Here is a 14388-nt window from a genome sequence, read left to right as displayed (position 1 = left end):
TCCCACTCTGGGCCTCAGCCTGTCCATCTGTAAAATGGGGTGTGAGCTTAGATTTGGGGCAGCACACTTTTTCTGTAAAGAGTCAGATGGTCAGGATGCTGGGCTGTGAGGCCAGGCCGGCTCTCTCCACTTCTCACCTCTGCCGTCAGAGGGTAAAGTGCCACCAGTAGCACATACATGAATATCTGTGGGTGTGTTTCAATAAAACTTGTATTTATAAACACTGAATTTTTGTTTTATTTTGTTTTGTTTGAGACAGGATCTCGCACTGTTACCCAGGCTGGAGTACAGTGGCATGATCACGGCTCACTGCAGCCTCGACCTCCTGGGCTCAATCTATCTTCCCACCTCGGCCTCCTGAGTAGCTGGGACTACAGGTGCGGACCACTGCGAGTGGGTAATTTTTTATTTTTTGTAGAGATGGGGTCTTGCTATGCTGACTAGGCTGGTCTCGAACTTCTGGGCCCAAGCCATCCTCCCACTTAGGCCTCCCAGAGTGCTGGGATTATAGGCATGAGCCACCATGGCTGGCCAACACTGAAATTCGAATTTCAGATAAATTTGAAATGTCACGAAACATTATTTGGTTGGTTTTTTTTGTGCGTGTCCAATTATTTTAAAAAGTAGAAGCCATTCTTCACTGGCTCATGATCCCTGAAAACAGGAGGGTGGATTGGGCCCTGGGGCCATAGTTGGGCCTGTCCCAGATGCCTCTCAGGGTTCTTTCGGATGACGAGTGGCTTCCCTTTTCAGTGTATGACTCTCACTGGCTGGCTCCCTTTGAATGAGCCCTGGACTCACAGGGAAACGCCTCCTCCTGGGACCCTCCACCAGGCTGGGAACCAGAACCACAGTGGGGTACGTGGGGACCTCAGACAAGAGGAAGGGATGCACGGAGAGAGAGCAGCACCCTCTGTTACAGGTGCACAAAGTGCCTCGTTGATGGCAGTGGTGGGCGCAGGAGCTCAGAAGGGCCTCTTGGGGGGCATTAAGATGCTCCCAGCAGGAGGGGGCTCTGTGGCACCTCACAGGCCTCTTCCCATCGCCACGCCCTGGGCTCCCAGCTGGGCCTCGCGCACCAGGCAGAGACACTCTCAGACCCACCTTCGTGGGTTCCCCTCTGACCCCCGTCCTCCCAAACCCAGGTCCCCACTGCTCTCTGCCCTGTGTTCTTGGGATTCTCTGAACAGTATCTCCAGGACCCCCCAGGAGGTATGGGGAGAGGTGGAGAAAAAGTGTAGAGGAGGAGACACAGGCCTGAGAGAGACAGGAAGTGGGGGTGGCAAGAGGAGGTGGCAGAGGCACACGGAGGGAGAGGTGACAGAGCCTGACAGACCTGAGCGTGGGCTACAGGAGGGGCACGGAGAGACCTGAGGGACACGCAGGGTGATGGGGGACAGGGAGGGACTGGGGCTGCCAACTGGTCCTACCTTGCACCCCAAGGACGTAGCGCCGGGAGGTGGACCCCGCAGGGTTACTGGCTGTGCACTCGTAGTGGCCGCTGTCACCCACCTGGACCTGGGCCAGACGCAGGGAGCCAGATGGGAGGAGGCCATGCCTGCAGGAATGAGGAGCGCTGGTGAGACCTCCGCTGATCCCACACACATGGAAAGGCTTCAAGACCCAACTTGAACCAGCCACCTCCGCCAGGAAGCCTTCTGGTAATGCAACAGCACCCACCATCTAGCCCCCACCCCCGCCTCCACCCTCCCTGAACCACCAGGCCAGGGCCAGTCCCATGCCTACTGGTGTAAGAGAAGAAGAGCCCTGGACTAGGAGTCCACTGGCTTGGGTTCGAGTTTAAACTCTAAATCCTTCCTAGCTGTGTGGCCTCAGGCAAGTTGCTTCACTTCTTGGAGCCTCATCTATAAAATGGGCATGCTAAGATGGCCTGTGTCTGGGCTAGAGCTGGTAAACGGAGTCCATCACAGGCTCAGTCCAGGGCCGGGAACCTGCCCACCGCTTGACACCTGTTGACTGCGGGTGGCAACTCCCCCTCCTCTGCCACACACACCTACCCTGCGTGTGGGATGAAGACACTGGCAGCCCTGAGGCCCTCTGGTCTGGTGCCAGGGCCGGCCTGACTCTGACTGCAGTTGCTTGGTGCTCTCAGTCCAGAACTGTGTTGAGGGTCCTCAGGAGGAAGCTGCGGAGCCCCCACCCCCACTGCCATCGTTATCCTCCCCAGTCTGGCTCAGCTTGATAAGTCACATGACCCCCATCCCACAGGGATGTAGGACCCCCAGCCAGGCTCCTGCAGCTGGGCTGGACCCCAAGGGCCCCCTGCAGACATGATGTCACTGGCCCATATGTGCTGGCTCTGCACAGCCCCTGCCTCCATAGAACAGGGAAGGCAGCTGTGGCCACTGACCCTGGCTGGCCCCGAGAGCACGCAGCCAGCACAGGCCGGTGGGGGGGGGGAGCTCCAAGGCCCAGTCGCTGGCCCCTGCGCTCACCAGCTGGGCTGTAGAACCCAGCAGGCCTGGGATGCTCCAGTCCTGGCCCCCACCTTGCTTTCTGCTGAGCCTCAATTTCCTCCTCTGCAAAACGGGGATTACAGAGCCCCTTATAGAATCCTTAGGGCCCTCATAGCCGCCACCTCGCAGGCAGCTGCAAGGATCACATGAGACATGGTAAGCAACATGCAGGCCGTGCAGTCATTAAACAGGGCAATACCGTCAGTAACTCTCGGGCTACTAGCTGAGAACTCTGTCTCCCCATCTGTAAAGTAGGGCAATGACAGCCCCTTCCCAGCCATCCCCTCCATCCATTTGTCCCGAGCATCCAACTGCCTCTTGGGACAAGTTCTCTAAGGATGGCTGTGGATGACACAGTGGGTGGTGGTCTCTAGAGCCTGGGCCCTGGGCTGGATTGCCTGGGTCTAACCTGCTGGGCCATGTGCTTGCTGTGTGAGGTTGAGCAAGTCACCTCACCTTCCTGTGCCTAATTCATCTTTTTTTGGAAAATAGAGTCATCAGTTGTGCTCATTGCTCACAGGGTTGTCAAAAGAACTGAATGGCCTAATTCATAGCACGGCGTCTGGAACAGAGAGGCACTCAACCCAGGTCAGCGGCTTCCACGGAGACAAGAGCACATGCATAAATAATACGTAATGTTTTGCCTGTTTTAAAACTTGCATCATGAGCTATATCATACATAAATGGCATCATGACTATATACATATATAGGTCTATTCACTCCTTTTTGACTGTTGTGTAATATTCCCTTGTATGATCACACCACAATTTATTAACTTGCTCCCTTTTGAGTGGACACTTAAACATTTAGATCTTTATCTCTTCCTTCTTTCCTTCCTTTCTCCTTTCTCTCTCTCTCTCTCTCTCTGTTTCACACTGCTGTATGCATCTCACATGCACTGGAGCAGGTCTCCTGGGCTACAGGCTCACACCCTCTGCTCTCGAAGATCTCACACCTTGCAGGGCAGGGGTTCTCATCAGAATCTCCCAGCTGCATGTGAAACATGCTGATTCTCAGGCCCTGCCCAGAGACCCATTCCATGGGGGAGGTAGGAATTGGGGTTTTACTAAAAAACCCCAGGTAGATGATACAAGTGGCTGGGGAACCATTTCCAGGGAACCACTGCCTGGGGACATGAAGAAGTGCCCCTTCCCCAAGAAGCAGCATGGCAGAGCAGATGGGTGTGGGTCTTTGACGGCAGGTGTCCTGCTGAGAACCACCATTCTGCCTCTTACAGGTTGATCTTGGGCCAAGGACGCCATCTCCCTGAGTTTCAGTGTCCGTATCTAGTATGAACTGATATCACGCACACAAAGCCTGCAGTGCCCAGGACATAGTATATGGATAACACCTGCTCATCTTTCAATACTGAGACATCACCTCCTCCAGGTCACCTAAACTGCCTTGCTATTAGTGTGACACAAATCCCCAGCCAGTGTCTGGGATCTCTCCCCAGTCTTCAATCAGCTGGGCAGCCCTGAACAGTTGCTCAGTCTTTACAGTGCAAAGGAAAACGCGAGAAAACACCACATAAATATGTATGTGTCCTGGCAACGGGTAAACATTTCCCCTGCGTAGCTCTACTCTATCTGCCACCCCAGCTTGAATTTTCTCTTCTACAGCATTTTTAAAAATTAAATAATGTTGACATGTTGACACCCACTAATCAAGGGCCAAATCCATTTGATGCTGAAACTTATACACTTAATCACATTCCAGGCTGGGATGCAGTTCCCTCCCTAGACTTCATCGCAACACCTGGGCTGGCAAACAGGGACGATGTGGGCCAGTGGGAAGAGGTCTGGGCTAGAAACTGGAGTTCTGGATCCGAGGTCCAACTGTGCTTCAGACATGCTGTGCAGGGCAGTCAACATCTCTGAACCCCATTTCATATTTGAAAAGGCAGCACCAAGTCTGGGCAACACAAGGAGACCTCGTTTCTACAAAAAATAAAAAATTCGGTGGGCATGGTGGCACATGCCTGTGGTCCCAGCTAATTGAGAGGCTGAGCTGAGAGGATCACTCAAGCCCAGCAGATTGAGAGCTCTGGTTGTGCCACTGTACTCCAGCCTGGGCAATGAGGCAAGACTCTGTGAAGAAAAATAAAGGTTGGGGGGCGGGGGAGGAGAGAGACAGAGACGAGAGACAGAGACGAGAGAGAGAGAGAGAGAGAGAGAGGCTCCAGACTCTATTATCTGGTAAGTTGCCTTCCAGAACTTTAAGGATCATAGAACCCTGCTCCTCTCCTCACCAAACCCTTAAAAGATAGGAAATGGGGGCTTCTGGAAAAAAAAAACTTCCGGCCGGGCGCAGTGGCTCAAGCCTGTAATCCCAGCACTCTGGGAGGCCGAGATGGGCGGATCACGAGGTCAGGAGATCGAGACCATCCTGGCTAACACGGTGAAACCCCGTCTCTACTAAAAATACAAAAAACTAGCCGGGTGAGGTGGCGGGCGCCTGTAGTCCCACCTACTCGGGAGGCTGAGGCAGGAGAATGGCGTGAACCCGGGAGGCGGAGCTTGCAGTGAGCTGAGATCCAGCCACTGCACTCCAGCCTGGGCGACAGAGCGAGACTCCGTCTCAAAAAAAAAAAAAAAAAACTTCCAAAAGTGTTAACAATTCACACCAATAAAAGTAAGTATCTTATCTTTCTTAGCAGCAGCCCAGATCATTTTCTAGAAGGAGGATTCTGCTTGCTACGTCACCAAGGAAGAAATGCGGGAATCCATTTTACAGACGGACATGCTGAGGCCGAAGGACCCAGGACCTGCCCAGCAGAGCCTGTGTCTGCTCTAAATGCCAAACTGGCCACATCCTCACCTGCTCTCAAGCCCTCTGCGGCTGCGCACTGCTCCCTGACAAAATCCACGCACAGTACTATGGCCTGTGTGGACCTACGCAGACCACCCCCAACTCTCCTGCATCCCTGCATGGGGGCACTGGGCCTCTGTTCCTCCCCAGGGGGCCAGGCCCATCTCACCAGCCCTCCTTTGCACATGCTATTCCTTCTACCTGGGACACACCTGCACTTCCCACTCACCTGGATGATACTTGATTCAACTTCCAATATGGAGACATCACCTCCTCCCCTCCAGGAAGGCTGACTTGATGCCCCAGGCTGATAGGTCCATCCTGTAGGCTCCCACAGCTGCCTGAACATCCTGCCATCATAGCCTTCACCACACTGCCTTGTCACCACCTGTCACCTGCCTGCCTGTGGCTCCAAGGGTACATCCGTCTTATTTCCCTTGGTATCTCCAGGACCTGCTCAGATCTGGCACAGAGACTTGCTTTTATCATGACCCTGCGCATGCGCTGCAGAGACTCAGGGAAAAGGTGAAGCTGCAGCAATGGGCCTGGGGTTTCGAGGGCAGCCCACCGCCTGCTCCTTCTGCCTGCCACCACTCTCCTACCACATTCCGAGAGGCTCAGTGGGAGGTTTGGGGGCTGCAGCCCAGCAGGGAAGTGGAGGCAGCAGTGGAGAGATGGGAGAAAGGGAGGAGGCCACAGAGTCTCCGAGGAACAGGCTGCTGTTGGGCGCACGGTGTGATGAGCGGGGCAGATTTCATCGCGGCGTGCACGGCCAGATGGCTCCGTGCGGCGCCCAGATGAGAGTGGAGAGGTTTGAGGGGAATTTCCTGTTTATGACATCCATCTGGCTTGAGCCCCTGCAGTGAGGCGCATGCAGATGTCAGAGTGGTGGGGAGAAGCGAGAGGGGCCCACGGGGCAGAGGGCTGCCCAGAGAGACCAAAGGGCATCTGATAGAAAGTGCCAGGAATAATGCCAGTTCCTAGGCCTCACTTGTCTGCCTCATCCCCAGCACACACCTTTGCTGCACTCAGGGAAGCCTTCCCCACTGCCCCAGGCAATGCCCTGCTTCCCATTGCATGCTTCCCATGCTATTTGCTATTATGCAGTTTACCATGCCTGTCATTACGCTGTCTGATGGCTCCATGAGGGGAGTAGCCAGGTCTGCCCAGGTCCCCGGCATGTCCCCAGCTCAGCATGGGCCCTGGCCTGGCCCATAGTGGGTGTTCAATAAATATTTTGTGGCAAATTGCAGCTGTTCCCTGTCCATGCCACACACTCCCTTCACCCCTTTCACTGACACTGGTCCCTGCTCTCCCTCCCTCCCCCCAGACCTTCCACCATCTCAGTACTGCCCTCCTGCCCTCCCCAGACCCCCGCTGTCTCCCACATTGCTGTTCCTGCTGCCTCTGTCTATAAAGCATCCAGGAGCAGGGCCAGTGACTGTGGAATGAACGGCACTCCCGCCAGAGTCACCCAGCCTGCTGCAGGGCTGGTTCTGAGCACAGGGCGCACAGTCAGGCAACACTCAACAGATGCCCACTGTGCACTCGTGGACGCCAGCCCTGTGTCTGCTGGGTCCAGGACAGGGTCTGAGCCTGGGCAGGCAGCCTGGAGAGCACCCTTCCCGGCAACCACTGCCCCATCTCGCATCTTCTTCCTGTAGTCTGACCAGCATCACAGACCCATGAGGAGGCCACAGGAGGAAAGGTCATGCTGGAGAAATTCAGGAAGAGGTGCTTGAGACCCGCCAAAGGGCCAAGCACAATAAATAGGTCGGGGGAGATGGAACCAGCGTCATCGTATGAGCCCGGAGAACGTAAGCCCTGCGATGCTAGTGCTGCCAACGAGGATGGTGCTGACCCCATCCGCAGCTGTCAACTATTGAGCGCTTCCTGTGTGTCCCTGTGCCACTAAGCACACTCTCACTTAGAATCCCAGCAGCCAGACCTACAAGGCAGGCAGACCCCACTGCCACACCCCCTTTTGCAGAGGAGAAGACTGAGCCTCCGGAGGTGTGGTCGTGGTGTCCATGGCCGCTCAGCTGGCCAGGGCACAGCGAGGACTTGACCCTCACACTGTGTGACCATGCTCCTTCCTAACTGCCACGGTGATCTAAACGTCCAGCTCTGAAGGTGAGTAAACTTAAACGTTCTCCAGAAAGACAGCCACTGCCCACAGGCTGACAAGACGGACTCCAGAGCCACCAGGCTAGAAACCGACAAGGCTCTGAGGTTCCACCAAGGTACAGTCCCCATGCAGGACCCTGGGCAGTCCAGGCATGCCACTGGCTACCAGACAGCAGTGAGCTGCTTTCCCTGCCACAAGTCACCAGATCCCAGCTGTAGGCCTCACCTCTCGCCTCTAATGAGCCGGCCCAGTGGCCTCCTTCCAGGAGAAGGGTGGGTGGGCGGCCTGTCCTGCAGTGTGCTTGGGAAGGGGCAGAGGAGGGTGGTGGGGGTATCAAAGGAAGAAAACCCGGAGGAATGAGACAGAAGCGCACCATCCTCTCACTGCCCCCACACCGTGCTGGGATTAAGGGTTTGGCCCTGTGTGGAATGCTGGCCGGCAGCCTCCGGGAGCCAGAGCCAGAGCCAGGAGTGCTCACAGCCGTCCCATCTCCTCATCGGAATCCCAAACAAACATTGTTGCCTGGCAACACTGCCTCGCCCCAGCATCCCTGGGCTGAATCATGGGACCAGAGCCCCGAGATGCTCTCTGGCCACCATCGCCTGTCCAACCCTTTCATTTCTCAAACGGAAAGGCTGAGGCCCAGGGAGGGGAGAGGGGAAAGGTCTTGTGTGAGGTCACTGGGCGAGCTGGGGTGAAGCTGAGATGGGACCCCAGGTCTTCTGCCACCTGACCTCACACACAGCCCAAGCCCATGTCTTCTGTCTCTGAGGCTGTGACACAATCCTGGGCACAGGATATCGCTCAGTCAACGCTGCTGACTTCAATTTTGAATTTGCAACTTGGATGTCTTTTTCAAAACAAGTCCCATGGGAAAAAAGCACTCAATGACCATTCCCACCCTCGGACTTCACCGTTGGCTTTTGGGACCATCCTCCAAGGAACTGACCCGGGAGATAAAGAGGAACATTGTGCAAAGCTGCTCCAACAGTCTCATTTATGACCGCGAGAGCTGGCAACATGGCCGTGCCCCACACAGAGCAATGGCTCAGAGATGATGGGAGCTGAGCGCCCTGGAATGTTATTTTGGCCTTTATTTTTTCTTTTCTTTTTTCTTTTTCTTTTTTTTTTTTTTTTTTGAGACAGAGTCTTGCTCTGTTGCAAGGATGGAGTGCAGTGGCATGATCTTGGATCACTGCAACCTCCACCTCCCAGGTTCAAGTGATTCCCCTGCCTTAGCCTCCCAAGTAGCTGGGACTACAAGTGCGCACCACCACGCCTGGCTGATTTTTGTTTTTGTTTTTGTTTTTTGTATTTTAGTAGAGATGGGGTTTCACCATGTTGGCCAGGATGATCTTGATCTCCTGACCTTGTGATCCGCCTTCCTTGGCCTCCCAAAGTGCTGGGATTATAGGCATGAGCTACTGCGCCCGGCCTATTTTGCCCTTTAAAAGGAAAAGCAAGTGACATGGGCCAGGATGAATCGAGAAAATGAGTAAAAGAGAAAAGGAATCCGCGATGAGGACAGAATATAAGATGCCCGAGGTTTAATTCTAGAACAGCCCCTATAAGGACAAGAGCGGCTCCAAAGGGACGGGGACGCGGCTGGGTGGCTCGGAACTTCACGGCTTCTGAGGTTCCTAGGCTGCTTCCTCTGTGAGGACTTGCTGACTCGGGGGGTCGAAGATAACTAGGAGTTCAGAGAGCAGCGGCCCACCTGATACGCGTGTCCCTGTGCGTGCATCTGTGTGTGTCTGTATGTCTGTGCATGTAGGAGCCCCCCCCAGGAGCTGCAGGGTCAGGCTCCACGTCCCCACACCCCATGTGTTTCTGTTTCCTCCTCAGTGCACTGGGCATGGTGCCATCCACCCCAGCCACCTCCAGGGCGCTGGCAGGAGAGGGCCACCCCTGGACAAGGCGGAATGGAGGGGGCCTCAGAGGCTCAGCACATCTTGACTCTCAGCCCTGACTATACCACAGAAGGAGAACGGGCTGCCGTGGAGCCCTGTCCTTGGGGTAGCTCGGCAAGGAAGAGGAGCAAGGGAGCAGGGGAGGGGGGAAGCGGGTGTGGAGGGCGGCTGGCTCCTCTCATCAAGAGATGAGCACCTACAACTCACCAGACGCATCAGCCAGACAAGTGCTCCATTTCCAGAAGGGCAGCTTTGAGGCTGAGCCTGGGAATGTCCTTGGGGAAGAAAGGACAAGAAAGACAAAGGGGAGGGAGGGGAAGGGGAGGAGGAGGAGGAAAAGGGAAGAGGGAGATAGGCGGGGAAGAGGAAGAAGATGTAGGGAAGGGGAGGAGGGGGAGGAGGGAGAGGAGGGGGAGGGGAGGGGGAAGCAGGCAGACAGATAGTCTTGCTGTGTGTTTTCCAAGGGGCTTTTTAAGTCTCTGTGTTCTGGTCGAGGCACTGAGGGACGGAGGTGATGTGGTGTGTCTGTCTGTGAGAGGCTGAGCTTGGTTCTGTGTGTGGACACTGCCAGTGTGGGGCAGGGAGGGAACCAGAGGACCCAGAGCCTTCGAACAAAGCTTCAAGTACAATCAAAAGTGAGGCTATGGCCAGGAGCAGTGGCTCATGCCTGTAATCCCAGCACTTTGGGAGGCCGAAGCAGGTGGATCACCTGAGGCCAGGAGTTCGAGACCAGCCTGACCAACATGGTGAAACCCCATCTCTACTGAAAATACAAAAATTAGCCAGGCGTGGTGGCAGGTGCCTGTAATTCCAGCTACACTGCAGCCTGAGGCAGCTACACTGGAACCGGGGAGGTGACGTTGCAGTGAGCCGAGATCGCACCATTGTACTCCAGCCTGAGCAACAAAAGCGAAACTCCATCTCAAAAAAAAAAAAAAAAAAAAAAAAAAGTAAGGCTATTCACAGTCACCAAAAGGTGGAAACCGTCCCAGTGCACATCAACTGATGAGTGGACACACAAAAGGTGAGCCACCCACACGATGGGATGCTATTCGGCCATTAAAAGGAAGCAAGCGCTAATCTGGTTAAGGAGACATTAAGTTAGGTGACAGAAGCCAGACACGAAAGGCCCCACGTAATTCATTTATACAAAATGTCCAAAATAGGCCGAAAGCAGGTCAGTGGCTGTCAGGGGCTGCAGTGGGGCTGGAGCAGACATGGGGGGCTGGTGGCTGCCAATGAGTATGAAGTTTTTTTGGGGAGGGTGATGAACATGTTCTAAAATTGGTTGTGGTAACGGCTGCACCGTCTGAATATACTAAAAGCACTGAACTGACTGAACTGTGTCCTTTAAATAAGCGAAGGATACAGTATGTGAATTACATCTCAATAAAGCTTTTATATTTAAAAAGCAGGTGACAATTGAGATAACAGGTGTGGTCGGATGAGGATAAATTTGTAAAAGCTGGAGAGGATGTCTCAGTTTGTGAACGGCAACAGCAGGGAAATCATATGAAAGGGAGCAAGTTTTCAGCACATCTGACTCCCTAAGCACCGCACATCCGTCATTACCCCACAAGGGTGCTATTTAAATAACGTCCACTTTGCAGATGGAGGAACAGGCCAAGAGGAGCCAGTGGCCACCCGAGGTCGCACGACTAAGAAGGGAGCAGGCGGTTCCGTACCGGGTGTGCGGAACTCCAGGGCCTGAGCACTTAACCCCACCCCCGCCTCCCAGCACATTTTCTTCCTCATTTAGATAAACTCTCGGAATCTCCCAAATCTGGAGATAAAACAGTGTAAGCCAGCACAAAGTGAAGAGGGAAGGGAGAGGGAACACAACACAACTCTAGGATTGCAAAAGCGGCTTTTGCAAATTTACAGCTCCCGGCTGACCTATTAACGCACCACCGGCGAGGAGGGGAGAACAAATGGGAATGCGGTTCCCGTTTCAGTAACAAGCCATAAATCAACACGCATCCTCCAGCTGAGGGCCACCGCCCAGCCGCAGAGCTAGGACCAGGCTTTCTAGGGGAGCTGTGGGCCCCCGCGGCCCCTGCCACACCCTCACCTCACAACATAGAGCTACAGCGACGCCAAGAGGGCACGGGGGACCGCACCGATGATGCCTAGGGCCAGCTCCCTGGGCCTCCGCCACCTTTAGGGGTGCCTGGCTGCAAGGACTGGCAGGACTCACCAAACAGATGTTCTGAGATGCACTGACACATGGTGGGGGCGGGGGTCACATTACAGAGCAGGCTGCTTCAAGACCTTCTGGGTCTGGAACATCTCAAAGACCCTGCCAGGGCTGATGTCACCAAACTGAGCCACAGAACCCCGCAGCTAGGGGCAAGGGCCCTAGCATCCCCCACATCCCTTCCTGGGGGGTATGGCGTGGCTTTGAAGGACACCCAAGCCAGCCTCCTCCCTATCCGCCCACTCTCAGGATCCCAGACCGGGAGCAGCTGAGTCAGACAGTCCAGCCGCCAGACACCTGGTCTGCAGAGCCGGCGTGGGGGTGGTGCGTGTCATGGCGGGGATGTGGTCCCAGCCCTGGCTTTGCTCTTTTCTAGCCAGGTGATGGCCAGCAGCTCACCCCCTGGCTGAGTACCCTGTCAGAGATCAAGGGTGGCTGTGCAGATTAAACAGGATCCTGCAGGCAATGCCCCATGCATGTTATTTCAGACGGAGAGTCTCACCCTGGGCTTCCAGGCACCCTCCAGAGGCCCCTTCCAGGCTTCTGGGGGCCCGTGGACAATAGCCCTGTGTGTGGAGGCCCAGGAGCACCCTATGGGAGAGACTGCAGGGTCCAAGACACCCGCTGGGTCACTGGTCACCTGAGGCAGGCTTCCCTCCAGCCCTAAGCTCTGTCGCTTGAGGCCATGGGACTGGGGTTACCTGTTGGTGATGGGCGGTACAGGGTGAGAGTCCTTCGTCCAGGTGACCAGTGGGGGTGGGGAGCCCTCGGCCTCGCAATCCAGGGTCACCTCTTCGCCAGCCTTCGCTGTGACTCTGAGAGGCACATCTGCATTATGTGACCCATTCATGTGGATCCTGGGTTTGGCTGCGGGGGGAGTAAGCAGAGGCTGTCAGCAGGGCAGAGGGAACTCGGGGCCATGAGTGCCCTGGGCCGTGGGGTAGCTCCCCTAGGAGGCAGAGCCGGTACTGCGCCCTCAACCTTCAGGAGGTCCAGAAGGCGGGTGTGGCTGTCAGGAGGGGGACAGTGCAGGTTGAGGGTGGGACTCAGGTCCCAGGGTTTTCGCTCAGTCCTCCCCCATCCATCTCCCCACCAGCACCTTGCTCTGAGGACCCTGACCCCGTCCATCCTGCCCCAGGGTCTGTGCCTCCTCTGGCTTCTCTTCATCCTGCCGTCGCTTCCCCAGGGACATTCTGAAAGGCTCTTAACTCCACCTCTCTCTTTACCTTCTCCCCTTGCTTAGTCACTTATTCCCATGATATCAGTCACCAAAGAATGCAGAGACCTTCCCTCTGGACCTCTCGAAGCCTGGTGAGGGATTGATGGCAATCTGTGCATGTCACCTCTCTCTCTTACCTTAAGCCAAAGACTCCTCAATGGCAGAGACTGCGTGGTACCCTTCCTTCCTCCTCCCTCCCCCCCGCTGCCTTTCTACCTTGGAGCTCACACAAGGAAGGCACTCACTACCTGTCTGAGTAGCAACAATGAAAGAAGTTAGCCAGTTGGGGACATCAGAACCCATCTAGCCCTCCCGTATTCCCTGTACATTTATAGTTCAGAGAGGAAATGCTCCCCCATTAGGAATTTTTTTTGCAATATAAAAACGTTGACCTGGCTTATGCATTTGCTCACTCCTCTCAGACATATTTACTGAGTGCCAGCCCTGCGGGGAATGCCGGGGATGGCAGCGAAGGAGACAGGTCCCGCCCCGTCTTCAGAGCCTTTAGGGTCCTTTGGCAATACTGGTACCAAAAAGCTTGCTACGCGATTATTTATTGAATCACAGCTGTGATGGGTGCCAAGAAGGGGATATTCCACAGTTTACAGCAAGGTGACTTGACCAGCCTGGGGGATCAGGGAGAGCTGAGATCTGATGGATGGGAGCAGTCAGCTGGGCCCAGAGGCGGGGGAACGGCATTCCAAACAGAAGGAATTGCGTGTGCACAGGCCCTGAGGCAGGTCGGACAGTTCCAGAAACGGAAAGCAGACCGGAGGGTCTGGGGCAGAGAGAGGCGGGTGAGAGGACTGCTGGGGACGTGGGTCCTGTGCAGAGCCACGTGTCTTTGCAGGACTTGCTGACACAACAGCTTCCCCGCCTTAGGCTCCACAGGGCTGAGGTGGGACTCTCTGTCTCCACATCCACTGAGCCCCCTCTCCCAGGACAGGGTTGGCATCACTCACTGTTGACAGAAAGCCGCATCTCCTGGCTGGAGAAGCCCACGGTGTTGGTGGCCGTGCAGACATAGGCCCCTGTATCCTGGGCGGATGGCTGGGCGATGAGCAGGGTGCCCTCCTTACTCACATTGTAGTGGGGACCTCTGGAGGTCAGGGCATTGGTTTCCTAGGGCAGAGACACAGGTGACATCAGCAAAGCCCACACCTCTGTCCCGTGACACACTGGGCCTACCTCTCCGGTTACCCTCTTGGTAACAGGCACTGCTCACCTTGGTCCAGGTGATGGTGGGGGTGGGAACTCCTGAAGCAACACAGGGGAGAGAGGCCGGAACCCCTTCATTGGTGATGTGGTGGGTGGCAGTAGGATGGATTCTAGGTGGCACTGTTATAAATAAACCAATGTCAAAGCCAAGGTTCATTGCAGCATCATTCACAGGGGCCAAAAGGTAGAAACTGCCAAATGTCCATCAGCGATGCATGGACACACAACATGTGGTGTGTGCACACAACGGAAGAGTATTCATCCTTAAAAAGGAATGAAATTAATTCCAACTATATGACATTCTGTAAAAGGCAAAGCAGTCGGACGCGGTAGCTCACGCCTGTAATCCCAGCACTTTGGGAGGCTGAGGCGGGAAGATCACTTGAGGTCAGTTCGAGACCAGCCTGGCCAACATGGTGAAACTCCG

At 55.2% G+C, this 14388-nt stretch overlaps 1 protein-coding gene across 5 annotated transcripts in view; it reads right to left on the bottom strand.

Moving 5' to 3' along the window:
- LOC105464100 (hemicentin 2) overlaps positions 1 to 14388 on the bottom strand; it is a 174208-nt gene that overhangs the window by 99111 nt on the left and 60709 nt on the right. For 4 of the 5 annotated variants that reach the window (XM_071078434.1, XM_071078436.1, XM_071078439.1 and 1 more), the window contains exons 20-23: positions 13969 to 14081; positions 13706 to 13865; positions 12226 to 12391; positions 1431 to 1558 (exon numbers count right to left, since the gene is read on the bottom strand). In XM_071078434.1, the coding sequence (XP_070934535.1) occupies positions 1431 to 1558; positions 12226 to 12391; positions 13706 to 13865; positions 13969 to 14081 (567 nt within the window). The remainder of the gene's footprint in view (positions 1 to 1430; positions 1559 to 12225; positions 12392 to 13705; positions 13866 to 13968; positions 14082 to 14388) is intronic. The other variant, XM_071078437.1, reaches the window with a different exon arrangement.

This window comes from Macaca nemestrina, chromosome 14 (assembly GCF_043159975.1).
Source record: "Macaca nemestrina isolate mMacNem1 chromosome 14, mMacNem.hap1, whole genome shotgun sequence".
NCBI classification, from domain to species: Eukaryota; Metazoa; Chordata; class Mammalia; order Primates; family Cercopithecidae; genus Macaca; species Macaca nemestrina.
Note: the sequence above shows the minus strand (reverse complement) of the source record. Positions and strands in the feature narration are given on the sequence as shown.